The 23,342-nt window shown below is 37.5% G+C and overlaps 1 protein-coding gene and 1 long non-coding RNA gene across 7 annotated transcripts in view; both read right to left on the reverse strand.

The window, feature by feature from the left end:
• Nucleotides 1–246: 246 nt before the first annotated feature.
• Nucleotides 247–3,541, reverse strand: LOC125062685. Its single transcript, XR_007119305.1, has 2 exons — nt 2,547–3,541; nt 247–486 (listed from the first exon to the last, which is right to left on the reverse strand). It is a non-coding gene; the product is annotated as an uncharacterized LOC125062685 (long non-coding RNA).
• A 301-nt stretch (nt 3,542–3,842) lies between these two features.
• The window catches only part of LOC125062682 (protein furry), a 101,494-nt gene continuing 81,994 nt past the window's right edge, over nt 3,843–23,342 (reverse strand). For all 6 annotated transcript variants that reach the window (XM_047668755.1, XM_047668757.1, XM_047668753.1 and 3 more), the window contains 24 exons: nt 22,651–22,820; nt 22,204–22,299; nt 21,566–21,772; nt 19,944–20,110; nt 19,254–19,509; nt 18,433–18,603; nt 17,509–17,615; nt 16,711–16,923; nt 15,993–16,190; nt 15,056–15,235; nt 13,900–14,028; nt 13,327–13,446; nt 13,103–13,247; nt 12,254–12,414; nt 11,708–11,782; nt 10,301–10,471; nt 9,896–10,033; nt 9,122–9,266; nt 8,575–8,708; nt 7,762–8,007; nt 6,877–7,008; nt 6,179–6,312; nt 5,132–5,262; nt 3,843–5,049 (listed from right to left, as the gene is read on the reverse strand). In XM_047668755.1, coding sequence (XP_047524711.1) covers nt 4,940–5,049; nt 5,132–5,262; nt 6,179–6,312; nt 6,877–7,008; nt 7,762–8,007; nt 8,575–8,708; nt 9,122–9,266; nt 9,896–10,033; nt 10,301–10,471; nt 11,708–11,782; nt 12,254–12,414; nt 13,103–13,247; nt 13,327–13,446; nt 13,900–14,028; nt 15,056–15,235; nt 15,993–16,190; nt 16,711–16,923; nt 17,509–17,615; nt 18,433–18,603; nt 19,254–19,509; nt 19,944–20,110; nt 21,566–21,772; nt 22,204–22,299; nt 22,651–22,820 — 3,736 coding nt within the window. In that variant the 3' untranslated portion in view covers nt 3,843–4,939. The remainder of the gene's footprint in view (nt 5,050–5,131; nt 5,263–6,178; nt 6,313–6,876; nt 7,009–7,761; nt 8,008–8,574; nt 8,709–9,121; nt 9,267–9,895; nt 10,034–10,300; nt 10,472–11,707; nt 11,783–12,253; nt 12,415–13,102; nt 13,248–13,326; nt 13,447–13,899; nt 14,029–15,055; nt 15,236–15,992; nt 16,191–16,710; nt 16,924–17,508; nt 17,616–18,432; nt 18,604–19,253; nt 19,510–19,943; nt 20,111–21,565; nt 21,773–22,203; nt 22,300–22,650; nt 22,821–23,342) is intronic.

Raw genomic sequence — 23,342 nt, forward strand, 5'->3', positions numbered from 1 at the left:
ATCCCTTTAGATATATTTATGGAAATTAAACGTTAAGGGAACATTTGTTCAAGACTAAATACATGTAATGATTTAAGCATTGTATAAGAATTAATAGAATAGTCAAGGTTTTTATGTATTTTATAATTGACCTATTATTTTATTGATAATTATATTTTAATTATATATAATTATAATTGACCTATTCTTTTATTGATATTTGTATTTTAATTTATTATAACTGACAGCGAAAATAAAATGGCAGAGTGACAGCACACTTGTTCTTTATTTTACGTCTTCCAAAAAGTAAGTTTTAATATGGCTGGCTTTGGCTTATATAGACTCATCCCCTCCAAGTGGCTGGCATTTGCGGTTGGCAGGCATGGCGGTTGGCTGGAGGGTTGGTCAACATGGCATGGCTTGGCTTTGGCATTGGCTATGGCATTGGCTTTGGCTTGGCTTGGCAGGATGTGACTGGCGACGTCACGTCCGTTACACTCGGCCATCCTGAAACAGTTGTTCCCGTGGGAACAACAACTACAATTAGCTCTCTAATAAATCAATCAGATCTTCGGTTTCAAGTTGCTCATCTGAACTGCTGGCACTATCAGATACAGTATTAATGCTTTTATAGGGTCTTAACGAATCGGCAGATAGTAATCCAGTAAAACTCTTATATCCACGTAAACCCTTGTACTTCTCATTTGGCTTTGGCTTGGCTTTAGCTTGGCTTTGGCTTGGCTTTGGCTTGGCTTTGGCTTGGCTTTAGCTTGGCTTTAGCTTGGCTTTGGCTTGGCTTTGGCTTGGCTTTGGCTTGGCTTTAGCTTGGCTTTAGCTTGGCTTTGGCTTGGCTTTAGCTTGGCTTTAGCTTGGCTTTAGCTTGGCTTTGGCTTGGCTTTGGCTTGGCTTTGGCTTGGCTTTAGCTTGGCTTTAGCTTGGCTTTGGCTTGGCTTTGGCTTGGCTTTGGCTTGGCTTTGGCTTGGCTTTAGCTTGGCTTTAGCTTGGCTTTGGCTTGGCTTTAGCTTGGCTTTGGCTTGGCTTTGGCTTGGCTTTGGCTTGGCTTTGGCTTGGCTTTGGCTTGGCTTTAGCTTGGCTTTAGCTTGGCTTTAGCTTGGCTTTGGCTTGGCTTTGGCTTGGCTTTAGCTTGGCTTTAGCTTGGCTTTGGCTTGGCTTTAGCTTGGCTTTGGCTTGGCTTTAGCTTGGCTTTGGCTTGGCTTTGGCTTGGCTTTAGCTTGGCTTTAGCTTGGCTTTGGCTTGGCTTTGGCTTGGCTTTAGCTTGGCTTTGGCTTGGCTTTAGCTTGGCTTTAGCTTGGCTTTGGCTTGGCTTGGCAGGATGTGACTGGCGACGTCACGTCCGTTACACTCGGCCATCCGTAAGTTGGTATCTATCATTGCCCACTACCTTAGTTACGACATAAGGACCGGAATACATGTCGTCAAGTTTAGTGTTAACTTTGGATGCGCTACAAGTCGGTGTTTGTCGCCATAGGACCCTATCCTAGAAATCACCCTGCTTATAGATGTGAGCAGATTCTCGTTTTTTTGTCAAGTAACGTTTCATTGTAGTACTCGCTTTTAGTATCCTATCAGATGCTTTCTTTCGACGCGACTCTACTGGTTCAGAAACACGACCGGGAACCGCAACATCACATACTGATCTACCGGCCCGAGCAAACATCAAATCGTAAGGTTTGTAAATGGTGGTGTTATCAATTGTGTTTTTAATTCCCCAAATTATGTCGGGGAAAGAGTTAGCCCAATTGCTAGAGGCTTCACTAGGGTCTGTGGCTCGTAATGCATCCAATATTGTCTTATTTGTACGTTCCACTTGACCGATAGAACGCGGACAAGCGAGAGTATGTCTTAATTGTTTATCGTTCGAAAACTTCTTAAAGTTACTCGTGAACGCCTTTCCGTGATCGGTGACTATGTGATCAGAGAAGGAAAATAAACGAAATATCCTTTGTAGTACTCGAATAGTTTAACCTATTGTCGTTCAAGGTTTTACGATAGAGCCTATCATCAATAATTTCGAAATTATTTTATATCCGCCGGTATTATCTTTTAATTGACTAACGATTGCGATCAACTATCGTCCTGACATTGCACCGTATAAAATTAATCCGCCACTTCTAGACGATTCATGTTCATAGCATCAACCGGATGTCTACTAAGCGCATCTACATGTTTCATATGTTCTCCCGGCCTATACTCGACACTTATATCGTAATCTTGTTTAGAAAGCCACCACCTTCGCGATATGTGGTATAATGTCGCGTTTAGTAAGCGTAGCGCGGACTGCTGCACAATCTTAACCTTTTTCCCGACAATGTATACGCGAAAACGACGCAAAGATTCCACCGACTGCCAGAGTCTCAAACTCATAACTATGATACATGCTCTAGTAAAATATATAACGGGGCGCAACGTACCGTCAGTCTGCTTTTATAGAAGTATACCGGCTATTCCCAATTTACACGCGTCAGTCATAAATCAGTAGTTACGGGTTCACCTATATTATTGGCATTATAATTGGCAAAAGTATGGCAAGCAGCAAAGGAAATTACCTGACTAGTGACTATACGGCTGTAACGGAGATTCCTGGCAGCTTTCAGCCCATGTTAGGACCTCTTCCGGCGACCACACGATAACCTCGCACCCGGTGTTGACGACTTTGATGTAACCATCTTCGCCACGGAGCAGGGTAGAGGGATAAGAGTAGACCACCAAACTCGTAGTGTCGAGGTGGCGTTACCACATCGTTGCCGACCTTATTCTCCAGAACGCGCACTTGATGGAAAGAAGAGCCAGATGGAAGTTTGTCTTTGTTGACTTCGCTGTTGATAGGTTATCTATCTATCTCTTCGCTATGGATAGGACATCGGTCAGATGAAAAGATTAACGTCGGCCATCTTGATGCTAGAGATGCTTTTTCCATTGCTCCCACGTATAATCGTAGTCCTACAGGCGCTTGTACCTCTTCTTCGCTTGACCTCGTAGTTTATCGTAAATTCCTCAATGTCAAGGTCGAATTCCGGAGTCAAAAATGCAGCACGATGTACTTGTGACTTATTTGGAGCTTCATCAACACAGTCATATTGAAGATCGCGTGGAGCCTTTATTACTTCTTTTTATTAGCAGATTCTTGAGCAGCTTCAGTGCCGGCGGTGAAGGAGTATCCTCATCTTCCTCCGACATTGATTCGTCAGAAGGTCGAAAAACTTGTGGCGAGGTCGTTTTATCCCACTTCTGAGTATAATTGACCTATTCTTTTATTGATATTTGTATTTTAATTTATTATAACTGACAGCGAAAATAAAATGGCAGAGTGACAGCACACTTGTTCTTTATTTTACGTCTTCCAAAAAGTAAGTTTTAATATGGCTGGCTTTGGCTTATATAGACTCATCCCCTCCAAGTGGCTGGCATTTGCGGTTGGCAGGCATGGCGGTTGGCTGGAGGGTTGGTCAACATGGCATGGCTTGGCTTTGGCATTGGCTATGGCATTGGCTTTGGCTTGGCTTGGCAGGATGTGACTGGCGACGTCACGTCCGTTACATAATTGACAGTGAAAATAAAATGGCAGAGTGACAGCACACTTGTCCTTTATTTGTTACGTCTTCCAAAAAGTAAGTTTCAATATGGCTGGCTTTGGCTTATATAGACTCATGCCCTCCAAGTGGCTGGCATTTGCGGTTGGCAGACATGGCGGTTGGTTGGAGGGTTGGTCAACATGGCATGGCTTGGCTTTGGCTTGGCAGGATGTGACGTCACGTCCGTTACAATTTAAATGAAAGCTGCTCTGTAGAGATTTACATCAAAATTTTTAGGTACATAGAAGGTTATTGAAATGAAACGAAATGTAATATTGTATTTATTTATTGAATTAAATTAGTATTTTTACTCACAGCTTCACTACTTACAAATTATTCTAAACAAATACGCTTGTGAAATTGTGTATAGATAAAAAGCGAGGTCATAATGACCAAATACATTTATGAGAGGAAAATATTTGGTTAAAGACACGCGGTTATATTTCACAACATTTATCTTTCTGTTTCAGTAACTTATATTAAATCTCATTTTGAATTATTAATAATATTAGAACCAAAGTCGATAAAAGCTTACATGCTGCCTTCTAGTAATAAACTTGCTTTGTCGAACCGCGTGCAAACATTATTCTAACTGAGATCTCACTTGTCTAACATAGTCCACTGTTAAAATTACCAATTAAATAATACATATAGTTTGTCAGACGCATTCATAGATGGCGCTATTATTGTTCGTACTAATGCACACAACTAATTTTGGCATTAAAACATAGAGATCTTAGCTCTAAATAGACAAGACTATACGTATTTTGGTAATGGCTGAGTATTAAAAGGACAAATTTCATTTCTAAATTGAAAACAGATACTAGAGATATCTGAATAATGAGAATTTCATTAAATACATTTGATAAAGCTTAATAATTTAAAAGCCAAGTACACATGTACAGTATAAAGCTATATACAGGTTGATGCAAAGCGAGTATTGAAATAGAGACCCTAAACCTCGTACATTACATTGAGGTGTGTTTATAAGCGATTCAAAGCACTTAGGAGTAATCAAGCGTGCGATTTAATCCTGATGTCGTGCATTCGAATCGTTGAATATACTTCCTATGTGCGTAATTAGCACTTGTTTATATGGATAAAACCCAATGACATGTATAGGCGCAGAAGGCACCACCAACTTGCAAGATCAATAAGATAGACCAGCGGTAAAATTCCGTATCTATCGTAATTTAGAAAATATATTCAATACATTTGTAAAGAAAGAAAATAGTTTTCGTAAATTTGGCAATACTTGGGCCATCGCAAGATGCTATTGGTGCCCTCTAAGCTCTACGTAAACCTAACAAGATCATTATACATCGAATGGTTAATGGCTAATAAATTGTCTAATGGGCGTGGTAATCTCACACGAACTCTTGCCTTTGGAGAGCTACAGACACCTTGTAGAGGCTCTCCATCATGAAGGATAGGTTTTGAGATAGTTCTTTGACGGGGCGTGTGATCGCCACCATGTCTGTTGAAAAGTCAGTAATTTGTTAATAGGAGTGGCCCCTTTACAGATTTGCTAGAAGCATTAACTTGTATAGTTATCTCACCTGGGTGCGCCTGCCAAAGCCCCTTGCAGTAGACATGCAAAAGGCTAGTTACTTCATCTTCAGGCAATTCACCAAGCTCTAAGATCCGCTCCGCGTTACGTTCACGCACCAAGGATAGTGCCGCACCCCATCTAAAAACGAATTAAGGAAACCATTATTCTCTTTTGACATTTATACAAATATGTAAAACATATCTTTAGGCATCAGATAAAGATGGCGTTTACATATGCTACAAAATCTCAACATAATTTAAGCTTCGCACTCATGGTACACATTTGTATAGCAGCAATGTTGAATCAACGTATTGAAGAGTTGCTGGCAACACCGAGTGTTGCAGATTTGACAACGACATGTTCTAGTTCTCGCCCGAAGAGCAGAAACATCTGTTTATCAACAATTATTGACGTGGCATTAATGCAATTAAAATAACTAATAGTTTCAAATCAAAAGCACCCTATATATCAGATACGGAGAACACAACAACACTACTTCCTCGGGCAATTAAACGCAGACTGGCGTTTGGACAAACCTATACTGATTTAAATTTATTCCAGCAACATTTGTCGCTCATCAACAATATTTATCAACTGTTGCTAAACAAATATTTAAAATGAATACGAGGCATACTTAAGTAAAAAAGCGCGCAGAAATAATTTAAAAATCTAAATGCTATCAAAAATAATATCTAATATATCTGAATATTTTTGAAGTTATACTTCTTTAGGCGCGTTAAGAAAAATTGATGAGAGTGAAATTTTACGATGCGCGCGCACCGTGACACAAAAATAACAGAATGAAGTTGCCCACGGAATATGCTACGGCATTGGACATAATTTAAAAACAACATTCGAATAATAATAGAATTTATGTTTTTCAAATGTAAACTGAACTTTAATGACTCCTTTTCCAGTCTTTGATTATTTAATTGTAATTAATTATTTGCATGCAATCAAAAACTATTTTTAATAATGCCAAAGAAGTATAACTTCTTACCCGCGTACATAAGTACACGCACCCTTTTTTTTAAATTAATAACATTTTAATAACCTTTGCCGCTGTATGAGTTGCAAAAGTCGGGCATCATCATGGGGCGAAGGAGAAGGAGAGCTCTCCCAGGAGTCAGCGACGTGCGACACCAGAGCTGCCCGAACGCTGCTCACTGCCGCACTCATCTCTACGCCCTGTTAATCATACAATTAACGCCTGAACCCAATAATCAATCCACAATCCCAGATTGTTTTCAATCTGAGATCAGACCGTGGCAGTCGGTCGATCAACTGTCTCCATCCCAATAACTACGAAGACAATCCAATTTTGGCGACGGATAAAATGCTCTTTGTCGTTCTATTTTACCGAGTTTTCACTCATATTTGATAGTCAATTCCGTACAAATAACATTAAAATATACATGTGTATGTTTAAAACATATAACATAACAAAGAGTTTTAGTTTTTAAGTTAAAATCTGTTACAATAATTAACTGTTGAAATCGAGCTTTCGTCAACTATCATTTTCATACAAAGGTCTGTCTATCCACAGACACCGATACGACCTCCCATGGATAGCTTGTATCGGCAGATGCCTATTACAATCCGTCGATTGGTTATTGGCACACTTATTACAACATTAAGATTACTATCACAGATGGTGGATTACGGATTGAGTTCGGGCGTAAAACCAAAACTATCTCCAAGGTTTTTCTCAACTCATAAATAATTATGAAACATAGTGAAATAGATCCATACCCGGTTATCAAGGGCCGCGTGGTACACCGCTACGACCATTTTGTTGTTGGTCTCGAGTAGTAGCAAAAGCTGGAATATCAGCTTGTAAAGACAGCGACCAGTTTCCTCTGCGCTTCGTGACACTTCCAAAGTCTGCAATCAAAGTACACATGTCAGAAGTGAATTTTCTTTGGCAAATTAATTTCTAAGTCTGTTAATCTATATATATATATAATGAAAATGGTCTTCGTTTGAGGCTCAATCACGCCTAAACCACTGATCGTATCGACATGAAACTACCACCATTCGATGCGAAATTTTTCCTAGATGGTATGGCTATTTATTTATTAAATTCCAACGTTCCTTCATTTTTTTATTGCTGTTTTACTTTTATGAAAATTTATCCATACGGACTTCACCGCGGAAACATTCGGGGAGGCTTCCTAGAACCTCTAAACGTCAACATCTGTTAAAAACTCGATTTTCGAAATATTTCAATTTTCTTAGCGGGAAGTTAAAAAGAAGAATAATAAAAATATGAAAAAAAATAAAATAATGAAACATAAAATTTATTTTAATTCGTCCCGCAAAGCGGGCGCGAAACGGCTAGTATTAATATAAATCTAAAAATTTCCGAGACTTATAAAGGGAGGGAATTTTTTTTTATTTCAAAATAATTTATAAATTTAATTCTTCGATTATAAAAACACGTGGCATTTTAATTTACAATTCGTCATTTGAGATTTCAATAAACGATTTTGCATAAAATATAAAATATTAACATTTCATAAATTCTCCCTTTTCTTTGACAAAAACGCTGCACATCTCCGTGACGTATCCGTAAAAATTTTACCCTCAAAAGAAGTTTCACTACAAAAAAATTTATTACAATACGAAAAATCTCACCTCAAGTCTATCGAAGTAGGTCTCCAAATGCTCATTAATCTCCAAGGCCGCGTACCGCACCGCGTCCCTGACTCTTGCGCATTCGGCAACGGGCGGTGCGCACCAGACCAAGGGCGGTTCCTCAGTCCCCAAGCGCTCTAAAACAGCACTCAACTCCCCACCCCCCAACCCTACTCCTCCTGTCAATCCCACACAACCGGCCAGCGCCCCTTCGCCGCACACCGATATAGTTTTTGCTGTCACTTCCTGCAAAAAAATAAATAATAATAATATACTAGCTGCCCTGGCGAACATCGTACCGCCTAACAGTCGATACTTTATTTTTTTTTTAATACTTATTCTGCTATTCGGGACACCGGTCTAGCTAGTAAGATAAAGAAAGAAAGTTCATAATACAACAAATACATTATGTCAAAAAATAAAAATTTACCTTCCCGGAACCCCTCCACTAACACTTGAACTTTATGATATAGTATTAAAGTTCAAATTGCCTTTTAATATTATTACGAATATTTTGTATGGGAATATAGACATTTTCACTCAATTTTTCTAATTTTTCTCTCCGTAAGAACCATCCTCGTACTTCAAGGAATATTATAAAAAAAGAATCAGACAAATCGGTCAAGCCGTTTTCATGTTATGTCGTGACAACGGAAAACGGGTTTCATTTTTATATATATAGATTATATGGCCGTGGTAAAGAGGACATTCCAATTTATAAACAAGATAAAAACGTGTTACTACCAGTTAATTGGCTATATCGGGAAGAGAAATAAAGTGGCGCCATTTTAACATATTTCAAGCGAATAATACCTTGAGTACTGTATGAAGCCTGTGAACCAGAGTCATGGGTGGCAGTTGACTCGCGTGTCGCAGCAGGACAGCTATGGAACAACGCCACGCGTCACGCATAGCTCCAGCAACTGGGGTGAGGTCGCCGCGCTCACCTTGAATAACATGACATGAGTTATATATAAGGAAAACATAATATTTAATATTTTCCTATACAAACTCTTTTTATATTTCATTTTTCTTCTTTGCCGTCTAATCGACGATGTTTTATTTGTCACTTGACATAATAGATGTAAGATGTTTTAATTTACTCTTTATATTATTTTATTTTATAAAACCTAGAATATAGGCTTTAAATGTTGTTTCTTTTGTATTCACAGGTGAGTGTATAATTTGTAAATATATATTTTTTATTAAATGTAAATTTATAGATATTTCTTTTGTAAATAAATCTTTTGTATTCACAGAGAAACGCAGTTGCGCCTTATTTATCCCCAGTACTCATATAAGCGATTGATACCATTATATATATTTTAAAGGAACGTTGATGAAGAGAAGCGTTTCTCACCATCCTGAAGAGCCTCGCCGCTTGAAGCGCTGGAAAGCGACAACGCCCTCGGGCGAAGCATTAAGTCATGAGCCCCGTCGCCCTCTCCACGGCCGCCGCTCTCCTCCCAAGCGCCTTCTTCATCAGACGAATCTTCGTGTCCAACCTAATATTGTGTAAATCCATTAATATTTTTATTCAAATATTTGGATCGACGTAATACGTCGTCTATAATCTGATTTTTAATTCCTTAGAATTCTGACAGCTATCATTTTTTGACATGTCAGAGATGGCAAACCTTTTTGGTCGGGCACATTTTTCAATTTCAATACGAGTCTGAACATCTGAGTCTATACATACATTTTATTTGTTAGTGAATAACTCTATTTTATTAAGTGCGAATGATTATTACGTCCCTTTTTTCACAAACAGTATACAAACGCAAAAGTAAAGACAACATTTTTATTTAAAGTTTACTAAACCTGGAATTAGTAGGCAGTTATGCCAGCTAAAGAATAAAATAAAGTAATTAAAGTTAATTCGATATATTGTTCATGATATTGAAATACTTGTTATTTTTGCATTAGGTCACCTGAGTAGGTAAATATATTGATTTACCTATTTGTAGGTAAAACATAAAAATACGTAGCATTTTTTTATTGCCCTCAGATAAGTCAAATTTGTCTCTTTTTCGGTGGAGAACTTATGAAACACTTATGAAATGTCAGAATTCTACGGAATTAAAAATCAGAGTATAAGCTGGAAGACAGTCTTAGCAAGTAAACAAAAAGATACCGCGGTGTGGTGATGCCTATCAGGGAAGTCCGGAGCGAGCATGGGTCGTTCCCGCATCATCCCATCATCTCGTTCTTCGCGCTCCTCACTCGGGAGGCGTCGACGCACGCCCCAGTTAAAATTGTCGGAGCTTTCACCCTGTTCAACATAAATGGGTTAATAAAATGAATTGTTAAATAAAGTACGAGACTTATAAATAATAAAATAAAATATGTTTATTATGGAACATAAGATACAGGTATCACTTATTCCACGTAATTAAATTATTAATCCCTACTCATCGGCAAAGATAGAGGGTGTAGGCCGAGAGAAAAAGCCGGAGTAAAAAACTCTCGGTATTCTTTTAAAGTAGCAAATCATCAAACAACATTTATTTTAAAACAAATATCGCATATTTCCTCTCACCTCGATACTCTCGCTCTCATACTCCAAGAAGTCAAAGTCCTTAAATACTCCGAAATGGTCTGGTGGTGCTCCACCAGAGGGGTCGTTTCCAGGCGTTCCAGACACTTCCTCCAAAGAAGACGCCATTGATGACTCTCGCTCCAGAAGCTCAGAGCTTTGACTAAAGATCACCTGTACACAATATTTTTATATACACCTTTGATAACTTTACTTCTCTTAAGTTCTTGACTCCTGTCATTTAAATACAGCTTTCATCGTATAGACATTTAGCCTAAACTTAATAAAAAAATATTTAAATTACATTAATATCAAGATTTTTATAAAAAAAAATATTTTTTATTTTTATCATCAACAAAAACTGTATTTATTCTCAAATAGCTTTAAGTGTTCAGTGTTTGTTTTCAAAGCATATAAACTCTAGTGATATTTGTTTCGTGCAATAAACACACCTTTTAATTGGTACTTTGTGAAACGTGTGCACAGCTTATAAAGTGCACATGGGCATCAGACCTCGTGTAATAAATCGTATGTTTTCCTCTCGTATTAAAAAAATCAAAGCTAAGTGAATCAATATATCAATAGTAAATTATTATTAATTCGCGGCAATATTTCAGTCATGAATGAAGATAGCTACAATAATGTTAGATCATAGCGGTTAAATGAGTTGAAATCAGTCTCCTAGCGTCAGCGAAGCAGTGCAAGCGCATTGGCCACGCGACAGCTGTGACCGAGCAACATACAACACTGTTACCTTAGAGCAGAGAGTTGTTAACAAATCGTCCTAAACGCAGCGATGGATAGAAATACACACGTTATTCAACTAATCGCAGGAGTCGCTGACGTCACGCATCCATGTCACTTAGGTTAAAGGTCTCTACCCATTACACCGAATCGTAACATGACGTGAACATACGGAACGGAAAATCATACGACACGGTCTACCTTGCCCACTGAATGGATCGACGGCGTCCTGTACCCGTATATAACGTAGTTGAGTCGGAATCCGTCATTCTCACGTGAATATCAGACTCGTGCGGACGTCTTTCATGTAACAAAATAAGTACCTATGGCAATAGAAAAACCGCTAGTGAACTGGCAATGATCGCCATAATATTGGATGAAGAAGAAGAACGACCGAACCGACTCGCTGCCAGCGCACAGCGGTTTGGCAATGTTACGTATCACGCTCGCACCTGCAAAATATTCCCGACTAATGTCGACGCTCCGTGACTGACACACGTGTTGATCGGTGACGAAACGGTCTAGTGGACATGGTCTCATACAAATACTAATAATATTAGTTAATCCGGCACGTTCCTAGCACGGTCATGGTACGATACGGTGTAATAGGTAGACTTTAAATCGTGTCGTCAGCGGGACCTGTAGAGGCTATATTCAATAACTTACGGATGGACTCTTCGGCAAGCCAACACGCTGACCGCACGTCGTCAGCAAGTTCACCAGACATTCACGGACACGGCTCTGAAAGGTTATAAATGGTTATATAAAATACTAGCTGACTACTCTGTAAACGTCGCTTTACCATGTATATTATTTCTAGGAAACATTGTTTTAGTTGAATAAAAATATCTAACATAATAAAAAATAGGGGTTGTTCGAATAGATGACAATTAAGGATTATATGTATTTTTGTATGCTGTATCATAAAAAAATTAAAAAAAAGTTTTGTCTAAAAAATAAAAATTTAGGGGACCCTTAACATTTAGGAAGATGTTGTCCGATTCTCAGACTTACTGAATATACATAAAAAATTTCATAAGAATCGCTCGAGCCGTTTCCGAAGAGTATGTGAACATTGTGACACGAGAATTTTATATATTAGAAGATTAGATGTTAGCTCTGGCGAAGGAAATTTGTGCCTTCTCAAAATCATTATCAGTTTTTCAGGAATTGAATCATCAAAAGAAGGTTAAACGTAAGATCTCTTATAACCTGGGACATCCAAGGTCTTCGCCAGCCACTCGCCATTGCGTCTGCGGGCGACAAAGAGAGCGACCGTCGCGGTGACGCGGCGTAGTGTGGCGGGGCACTGGCTGCGTTACTCCCTTCTACCCCCACCACAGTGGAAGCTGAACCCGTTGACGATCCCGACCCTGCATTCAGACTCAAACAAATTTAGTCCTGTTACAATTTTTTTGTAGAATTCTGACGTTTCATAAGTGTTGCTACGTTCTCCGCCGAAAAAGGAACCAATTTGACTTATTAGAGGGCAATAAAAAAATATGCTACATATTTTTTATGGTTTACCTACAAAAAGGTAAAATATTTACTTACTCAAGTGACCTATTACAAAAATAACAAATACTTTCAATATCACGAACAATATATCGAAGTAACTTTATTTTATTTAGCTGGCATCACTGCCTACTAATTCCAGGTTTAGTAAACCTTTAAAAAAAATGTTATCTTTACTTGTGCGTTTTTTACTGTTTGTGATGAAAAGGAACGTAATTACCATTCGCCGTTAAATAACTTTTAATGTTGAGCACCGCACTTAATAAAATTGATGCATTAACTAATAATAAAATGTATAGACTCAGATGTTCAGACTCGTATTGAAATTGAAAAATGTGCCTGGCCAAAAAGGTATTCTACGGAATTAAAAATCAGAGTATAATATTTTTTTTTTCTACTAAGTTATTTTTGTTATTTTGTGTGTTTCTGTGTGTGTTTAGTTAGTATTAAATGCTATGTCTATGTCAATGAAAATAATTTCCCACCAACTCAAGAAACACTCTTGGACTCATATATGTATATGGCATAGTACGTAAAAAATTTAACCTTTATCAGGTGTGATCGATGAGGCATTTGAGAGCGAATTAGGCCCCGTGGGGGGCTGACTGCCCCCTTTGGGGAGATATTTGCGACCGATCACTGGTGTTTGGGACAAATCGAACGTGAAATCCATCGTACGACCGGGTAGTTCCTGAAACAATTGCAACCGTATTATACGTTTGATAGACTCTGGTATTTTTTTTTCTGGTGGTAAATAAATTAAAGAATACCTTTTTATGAATGAGTGGGTCAAGGGCGTGTTCCCAATGGGGCGGGACGACGAGAGTTGAGCATCGTGTCACCACCAGTTTGAGAATCTTCATCGCCTCCTTGTAGTTGTTTCCTTCTTGCTGAAATCGAAAACATTAATTCAAACAAGTTTTTGTTTGAATTTTTAGGTCTGGGCCTCAGATTTCTGAATCTGTGTGATGATCATTTTTAAATCTAATAGACAAGTAGGTGATCAGCCTTATATGACTGACACACGCCGTCGACTTTTTGAGTCTAAGACATGTCGGTTTCCTCACGATGTATTCCTTCACCGTTCGAGTGAATGTTAAATGCGCAAATAGAAAGTCCATTCATGCACAGCCGGGGATCGAACCTAGGACCTCAAGGATGAGAGTCGCACGCTAAAGCCACTATTCCCCATAATAAATAGAACATGGCAGGTTCGAAAACATTGTTTTTTTTTAAATACCATAATAGACGCCAATAAAAGTTCAGTATTCTGACAAAATTAACGATGTTTTTAAGCAATTTAAAATAAGATATGATTATTGCAATATAGTAAATATACAAACATCTATAAACTTGGCGACGGCTCGGAGAAGATCAGCATTAACAGGCTGCGCAGCCGCAGTGTTTAGCTCAACGTAGTAAAGCATACAGTGCAGGATGGACAGCACTGGCAGTTGGAGGTTTATGGCACCCTGAAAATGGAGACATGTATAGGAGGCTTTTTAATCACGAGATTGACCTTTTTATCCAATAGGTTTAATATTTATGGTTACTGAGGGCAGATATACTTAATAAAAAGGGTGCGTGTACTTATGTACGCGCGTAAGAAGTTATACTTCTCTGGCATTATTAAAAATAGTTTTTGATTGCATGCAAATAATTAATTACAATTAAATAATCAAAGACCGGAAAAGGAGTCATTATAGTCAACAAAGTTCAGGTTACATTTGAAAAATTAAATAAATAAATATGTATTTATTATTATTTTCTAAATATTCAATTTAAATCACTTCTGATTATAATTCAGACGCACATATAAAATTCGCTCTATACATAATGAAAAAAAAAATGAAAACAGGTGTTTTAAATGTAGAAACTTTAAGCATGTGAACAAATATTATAAATATAAATACACAGTGAACAGAGGCGGCGTGCGTGCCAACATGCAGAACTAACTTCATTCTGTTAATTTTGTGTCACGGTGCGCGCGCATCGTAAAATTTCACTCTCATCAATTTTTATAACGCGCCTAAAGAAGTATAACTTCAAAAAGAGTATTAGTCTGTACATTGCCATGTCTTTCTTACGGATGTCAATCATGTATATATGACTCGAACACAAACAACAAACACAGAATAAGATACACAGATAAGAAATACAGAAACAGGAAAGAAAACAAAATTTAGTGATGCACTATGCCGATGAAATGGGGGGGGGGGCACACCGTTCTCGTGAACACCATGGCAAGTGGACGAACAGGGTAGCAAGGTGGAAAGGCCCACCACGGAAAAAAAGAGAGGTCACCCTCTTGCATGGTGGGCTGACGAGCTTTAAGAAGTTTATGAAGAAGATTGGGAGAAGAATGCTCAAGATAGATAGAGATGAAGCTACTGTCTTTAGTAAAGATGGATGAATGTTTCAAGGAATAAATGATAAACACTTAATATTTTAATTAATAATAATATAAACGTAGAGACATCATTATCTTGTTTAGATTACCTTCTCAAGAACCTCGACGAGAAAGGCAAGCATTTGCAGCGACATGTGCGAATACGTATCCCACAGATACTTCACGACGCACTTGGTCCATTGGAAGCTTTCCTTGCTGAAGGTCCGACGCGAATACAACGTCATCACAGTTCCGAGATTCTCTAGTTTCTTGCTTTTCTCTGCCGTAAACTGGTTACCAAATATTAATTTATTTAAAAAAAAATAAGCTACCATTAGAGTATTACAATTATTTAAATATATTTCAAATACAAAACATTTACATTTATTTACACAGAAAAATAGATTAATATATCTACAAAAATACTATTTCTTTGTTTAGGAATTGACATAAGAAAACCTTTTGTCAGTTCACTCAACGCACGGTTAAGAACGTATGCAGTTTATTATTTTCAAACATTTTGTCAGGTGTGCCCTATTCGAGAGGTTATATTTTACTATTCCTAACCTCTACGATTGGTTAATAGTAGAATTAAACAAATTGAAATCCACCCGTCCAATAAAATGTCCAGTTAAGATGTACCATGTCGTTGATTCATGAACGATCGAAATAACTTTAATTACTTTATTTTATTCTTTAGCTGGCATCACTGCCTACTTATTCCAGGTTTAGTAAACCTTTTTAAAAAATAAAATGTTATCTTTACTTGTGCGTTATTTACGGTTTGTGATGAAAAGGTACGTAATTTATAACTCGCCATAAAACCACTTTTAATGTGGAGCACCGCACTTAATAAAATGGATACAATCACTAACAAATAAAATGTATGTATTGATTCAAATGTTCAGACTCGTATTGAAATTGAAAAATGTGCCCAGCTTAAAAGGTTTGTAATCTCTGACATGTCTAAAAATGATAGCTGTCAGAATTCTATGGAATTAAAAATCAGAGTATAGTTTATGTGGGAGGAGTTTAACTTGTACGTACCTGTGCGATGTGGCACGCGGCTCGTACGCAGAGTTCGTTGGCGTCCTCGTAATGCAACAGCATGTAAGGCAGCAACGCCACCACCGTCATAGGGAATGCCAGGGACTGGGTGGGATCAATGACCGGTAACTCCAATAGTGGGATCATGTCCACTAGTACGCCGACTACGGGCTCGTACGTGTTCGGATGCGTGCACCCCTATGGAATTATAATAATCATTTTCAATCTATTGCTATTTAAAAATTGCAAACGAGGCACGGACTATCTATGCCCGGGGAATCCCTGCGTATTGTTTGTTGTCTCTCTCAACCGCTTTGTCCCCGCGTATTCCATTTCACTAGACACTTAAGTTGGCTTTTAACGGCTCATGCTAGGTTTTTTTTAACACCAAATTAAATTAAATAAAGAATTACAAAAATCTTATCAATGTTAATTTATTAACAGTTATTTATTTTAATATAATCATTACTCTTAGTTCTTAATTTTAATAGATGAACCTTTAATCTTATTCAAAGTTTGTGACAGTTTATATTTTTTAATAAATATTAAATTTTTAACCAATAAGAGTTGGTATCGGTATTGGTTTCGACGATTTTTCTATAATAGTATCGGCATCGGTATCGTATCGGCAAAAAGGCGTATCGATGCATCCCTACTATCAATCAAACTTTGTCCTAGTTCTAGATATCTTGACAAAGATAAAAATAAATTGTTGTACCTTCAGCAGCAACGAATGAAGTGAAGTAGTCGAATGTGGAGCATGGACTTGTGTCCTGTCGAGGCGATCTCTGGCGTCAGGCCGGTCGAGGGGCAACCTCGCCATGACACGAGCGAGAAGTCGCACGCCGAGTAAAAACTCGTGTTCGTAATCTGACTCGAGAACTGACGCTCCCACCCAGAATACCGTTGCGAGGATCGTCAGCTTGTCATCCTTACATTAAAAAAAAAAGATTAAGTCGGATAGCTAGAAAGCGTTCAAATATTACGTAACACAATTTTTGGAGATTCATGACCCCCTCCCCCCATGTACGCCGTAACTTTTTTCTGTACCTAAAAGTTACCATTTTGTGCTGTTAAGTCGAAAATAATATTAACCCCCAAACCCCCGTAATTCAATCCCCATAATAATAATGTTTTATAAGAGAAACCCCCTTCCCAACTTCGTTACATAATACTTGAACGCAGGGACGTACTCGTATTAATTTTTAAACATACTTTTCCTTGTTTCTATAATACAAACTATTAGACAACACATTCACAGTACATAGCCTACTACGTTATATAAAATATGCTAATCAACTACACATATATATTTCTATATATTTGTAATAAAGTTGAGCGGAGTTAAAAAAATAATGAAATACTTCAATATTTACCGGCAGACGTTTGAAGGAATGTGCATTAAAAAGCGGCTAAAAATAATAAATTTCTTACTTTATACACATAAATAGAGAATTTCTTTAAAAAAATAAGTTTTAAGTCTTAAAGTGAAAAATAGGAATTTTCAAGTACAAACCTGTGTAGCAGAGTCACCGAGAAGTTTAAGCGATTGTGCCGACCGTGAACGACAAAGATTCGAACATGCACCCTTTACGGCCTCACTACACGGACGCGTTCGACTCTCTGTACAAAATACATATATAAAATTGGTAAAACATATATATATATATATATAAATACTAGCTGACCCGGCAAACGTTGTTTTGCGATGTATGTATATTATTTCTAGGAAACATTTTTTAGTTCAATAAAAGTAACTATCTACTATAATAAAAAATAGGGGTTAAGCGTAGAGGGGTGAAAATTAAGGGTTGTATGTATTTTTAATGCCACATAATAATAATAAAAAATATCCAAAAAATAAAAATATTTTTTTTGGGTGGACACCCCTTATCACTTAGGGGTTTGATAGATAGATAGCAGCCGATTCTCAGACTTACTGAATATGTATAAAAAATTTCATAAGAATCGTTCGAGCCGTTTCGGAGGAGTATGGGAACGAACATTGTGACACGAAAATTATATAAATGTATATATAGATTTAAAAAATCTTAATTAAAATCGAGGCGAATTAAAGTATAGTATTGTCTTTTATTGACATAACTTTTACACATAAAAAACACTTTTTTACCGGATTGAAGTTATGTATTTTTTTTTATAAATTTACAATTATTTATTTTGTCTTCAGTCACCGTGACCACGCACGCTGTAAAGCACGCGAAACGTCGGTTAAATTTAAAATTATGTAAAATAATTGTGAATTAAAAAAAAATACAAATAAACTTCAATCCGGTAAAAAAGTGTTTTTTTCACATTAAAGTAATTATCGTGACATAATTTTCTTATTAATAAGTTAAACTAGGAAATTATAACATTTATAAACAATGGAAGTTAGTGAGTCTATATAGAAAAGTATTTTTAGTGATTTGGGCCCACATACCATGCGACTGTTTGTCGGAATGCGGCGAGTTTGGTGAGTGAGTGGAGTGTGTCGAGTGTGGCGAGTGGGTCGTAGCCGCGTTCGCTTTACGCACGCAGTACGACACAGAGTAACTCGTGCTGCGTGTGTGATTATTCACACAGCCCACGCAGACGCCCGGAGATCGTTTGCCTTTGAATATTTAAGGTACGTTAGAACATATATTTTGATGTCTATAAAAAAACATAATTGCACGTTTTTACATCAATAAGAAATAATCTGTCCCCAGATTTGTATAGGATGTTATTTGGTCGGTATGAACTTTCCTCATACAAACCAATGCACGTGGTTTGATCAGCAAATCATCTTAATATAACTTTTGGTTTCTGATAAATTATTAGACAGAGATATGTAGGAAATTTAGAACACGCGCTTGGAAGCCTTAATATATAAATAAAAAATAAATCAGTGGCACTGCAACCTCTTTAGGTCTTGGCCTCAGATTTCTGAATCTGTTTCATGGTCATTTTTTAAATGTAATAGGCAAGTAGGTCAGCCTCCAGTGCCTGACACACGCCGTCGACTTTTTGGGTCTAAGACATGTCGGTTTCCTCAGGATGTATTCCTTCACCGTTCGAGCAAATGTTAAATGCGCGCATAGAAAGTCCATTGGTGCACAGCCGGGGATCGAACCTACGACCTCAGGTATGAGAGTCGCACGCTGAAGCCACTAGACCAACACTGCTCCTAGCCTAAATATATCAATATACTAAACAATATGGATTTCCAACAATATCACATTTGGAAAAAACACAATTAAAATTCGTAGTTGGAATTCTTACCAGCATTATACATATTTCCGTTTGGTTGCGGCACCTCCTTGTTGTTTAAATTTGGGGTGCTCTTAAAAATGTCTCGCATGTAATCCAGGGGCCGGAAGTTCGATTCCAGGGAGTCAACAGCCGCCTCGAGGGTGAGCAGAAGTTCTGTTACATAGCCCTGCATGTCTTCTCCCTGTTCAGCCACTGTCTCCACTAATCGGGATAAAATGTCTGAGACCATACGACCCGTCATTGCTACACCAATGAATCGGAACACCTAAAATAAATAGCCAATTCAGATATTTATTAATAGAAATGTCTTAAAATTCACATTATATCGTCACTGTAGAATGATAACCTCGTGTGTCAAAAAACCATTTAATTCTTTTTCTTAGACTCTTATGTCATTTAACTGGTATAATCATGAAGTAAGGACATATTTATGTTATTAATAAACTCAAACTTATCTTTATTCATATAGGTACACTTATGAATTGTCAGAAAGAAGTTAAATTAATTGTAAATTTACATTAAAAGTCCCTTTTACACCATCTAAAACTATGAAAACACATAATAATATTTCAACGAACATTTGACGAAATGAAACATTTTTAATTTCCTGTAATGTTTGGTTCTCTGGACATACGAGGTTATCATTCTACAGACACGATATGTTATATGGTTTTGAGTTAGTTATCCTTTAAAACTAACCTGTAGCGACCTCCCAGCGTAATGTCGGGAGGGACACGAGAGACCCAGCTGCAAAGCTGTTTGCGCCCAACGCTCGGAGATCAGGGCGTGTGGTAGCGATTCCCGGAATATTCGTAACACATGATTCAGTAAAGTCGCCATCTGTTGGCAGCTGCGGAGAGACCAAACTGAAACCAAACACATTTTATAACCAATTAAGAAGACTGCGTACCTATTTATAAAAAAACGAATGAGGTCGGCAAAAAATTATAGATGCGTTTAAAGCGTTCTTTTGTTTGTATGGAGAAATTTATAATATACAATCTAAACTCCATGTAACGTCTCTCGATTTAACGACAAGCCTCGTAAAGCCTCGATATCATTCCGCTTTGAGTGGTTTAGCTTGTCTCTCACACAATGATACACTCTACATATCATTACTTCACTCTCTATAACGACAATTAAATACTAAAAAGTATTTAAGTTGCCGAAATTAGTTAAAACTGTGTACGTTGTTTTGTCGCTTTGATGTCCTAACCTGTAAACTATTGTGTACAAATTGTGTAAAAATACAACATAATTGTTGCAAAAGACAACTGCAGAAACACAAGCCTGAAATAAACTTTTTCTAATACAGATTTATATTCTTTCCATTTAACTAAAAGTCTTTGTTACCTCAAAACAAGCACAGTCCCTTGAGAGTCGATATATAGAGTTTATACTGTATCGATTTATTTAGGTAACTTTTGTCCACTTAAACTTACACTGACTGTTTTGCAATTACGTCTAAATATACATTTACTGCCTATTCTCAAATCGATAGCACAGAACGGATGACAAGAACTGGAAAGAAACCACACGTCGGTTTTTCATATCACTGCAAGCACTTTATTTAAAAGAAATGGATATTGCGAAATAGGTGTACGCACTTAAGTAATAGAACAAAACGCAAACACATAGGGAGCGTTCATGTATTACGTAACGCAATTTTTGGAGATTATTGATTTTCCCCCCCCCCCCCCTCATGTAACGCGCCGTAACGTTATTCTGTACCCAAGTATAGGAAAACGTTTCGTGACCACCCAGTGACTCTCTGCACCTAAAAGTTACTATTATGTGGCGTAAAGTACTGTCCGCCCGTCATCGTAACGTTTGACAAATTCGTTACGTAATACCTAAACGCTTCCATACAGGGAAATCTTCAAAAGTAAAAATTCTTTTCACGGATTTTACAAATAGATAGAGTATGAAAAAAAGGATTTTCGTTTTCCAAAGATGCTAAAAGTTATCGGCATGTAACAATAACTTAATACGTATAAACTTAATCAGCTAAACGAATTACACGTTAAAAAAGAGAGCCTATGGCTCATATGTACGCTTTTTCTCTCAGTCATAAGTATAAAACTCATTAGTTCTCAGGCTTAAAACTATCAAAAATATTCTCATAAATGGAATAAATTAAAATGTCTTCCTAGAATAAACAGTAATTGAAATTGACATTTCTGTCATTAGTATGACCTAAATCGAATGCAAATATACAACGCCGCTAATGCATTTGCTTAATTTAATTCTATTTTATAACCTATATATAAATTGGGTCATTCAAACAAAGACCAGCTAAATTTAATCCTAATAAGATTAACCTTTCGCTGTGATATCTTCATACTGCCACAGTGGCATATGTGTTGGTCTGCTCGCTAGGAAATGCACTAAGCTCTTGATGACGTCAGCGACAGGCAATTCTGTAATCTCCTGCCCCTCCCCCTCACCCTCACCACCTCCACCTGGAGGAGGAGCCTCGGTTTCGTTCGTCACTATCACAGGGAGGGACGGGTAGTTTTCGCCTTCAGCTAAGAGTCAAAAATACATTTTAATCAATATCATAGCAGAGTATATATATCTGTTTTAATTGCAATATGCGCCATGTTACTTTTATACATTATTATTATTCTTTTTTTATGTAATAGGAAGCAAACGGGAGGAGGCCTGATGGTAAGTGATACCGCCCATGGGCACTCACATTGCCTGAAGGCTCGCAAGTGCGTTGCCGGTTCATGAATTCGTACGCTTTTTTTGTGACGTCGAATTGGTTCGGAAATACTTCAGTGGGCAGCTGGTTCCACATAGCGGTGGTGCGCGGCAAACTGCCTTAGATAACGCTCAAAGAATAGTAATTAATTATAGGCATAATAGTAATTACCTATTTTTCTATCACTGATATTATCCTTTATATTATTGGTATAGAAGATCATTAAAAAACCATGAACTAGCTCTTACATACCTTCGGGTGTGACCTGTGGGTCTGACGGGGGGCAGCGTGCGTGCGCTCGCGGTGAATGTGTGCATTGGGCGTGTCCATCGAACATCGCGTCAGGCTCTACAACACACATAGCAATACGGAGCTAGGAATCAGTGTGTACATATACAAGCATGCTTTTGATTCAGCTAGATTAATCAAATTAGCAAACTTTACTTACACTAACTTAATTTTGCATAAACATATAGAACTTTGCGTACTTCAAACTATTTTATTATTTTATTTTTATTTTTAAATACATTCTAGCTATTGGCCAACAGAATCTTTCATACACGATAAAGGTATAGCGATACAATAGTGTTAATAGAAATAGTACTTTTCGGATTAAGTATTGAATAAAAAATTACGGCGAAACATTTTAATTTAAAAATTATAGTCAAACCAATGCGACCACTGGCCAACGGGTCTCACCAGTAAAGTTGTGTGTGGTAAGTGGCAATGCCGGCGGCGGTAGAGGAAGTCCAAGGTGTGCCGATCTTGCTGCTAGCAACACCCGAGCAACCGTTAAGTGGTCGTGGTGGGCAGCAACAGCTACCAAAAGATTCAACAGCAACTGACGGCAATGTTGGTGCACCAGCCATCTAACGAAATGCACAACCCTTTAAATATATTTAACGGCACGACATCATTCGCATACAACTTAAATAAATATGCCCTATATTCACTTCACTCATAAGAAATATGAAAAAATATAAGAACATACTTTTTGTTGCACCGATTTTTATGGGTTGTATAACTGACGTGAGAAAGGCCGGCTATCTTGTTGACTGTTATATTAAATCATAATTTTAATAAATGTCTTTAAATCGCTGGTAAAAGAAATAGTGCGGAGTCCCTCCGCGCGTAAGTGAAAATTCGTAATGTGGATATGAAAATGGGAAGGGTTAGACATTGATTTATAGTGACATCATATTGTTTCTTTAAGACAAACTTTATTAACATTGCTTACAATTCACAATTGATCGCATTTTATAATTATCATTTACGAGTCGAGAAATATCCAAATCAATAACATTTACCATTGGATTATGACAAAAGTAAGATACGAAATGTTTGAGTTCTATTTCGTTAGTATTTCTCGCAAAACCTGCATCAAAGGTATC

Source organism: Pieris napi, chromosome Z (assembly GCF_905475465.1).
Source record: "Pieris napi chromosome Z, ilPieNapi1.2, whole genome shotgun sequence".
Lineage (NCBI taxonomy): Eukaryota > Metazoa > Arthropoda > Insecta > Lepidoptera > Pieridae > Pieris > Pieris napi.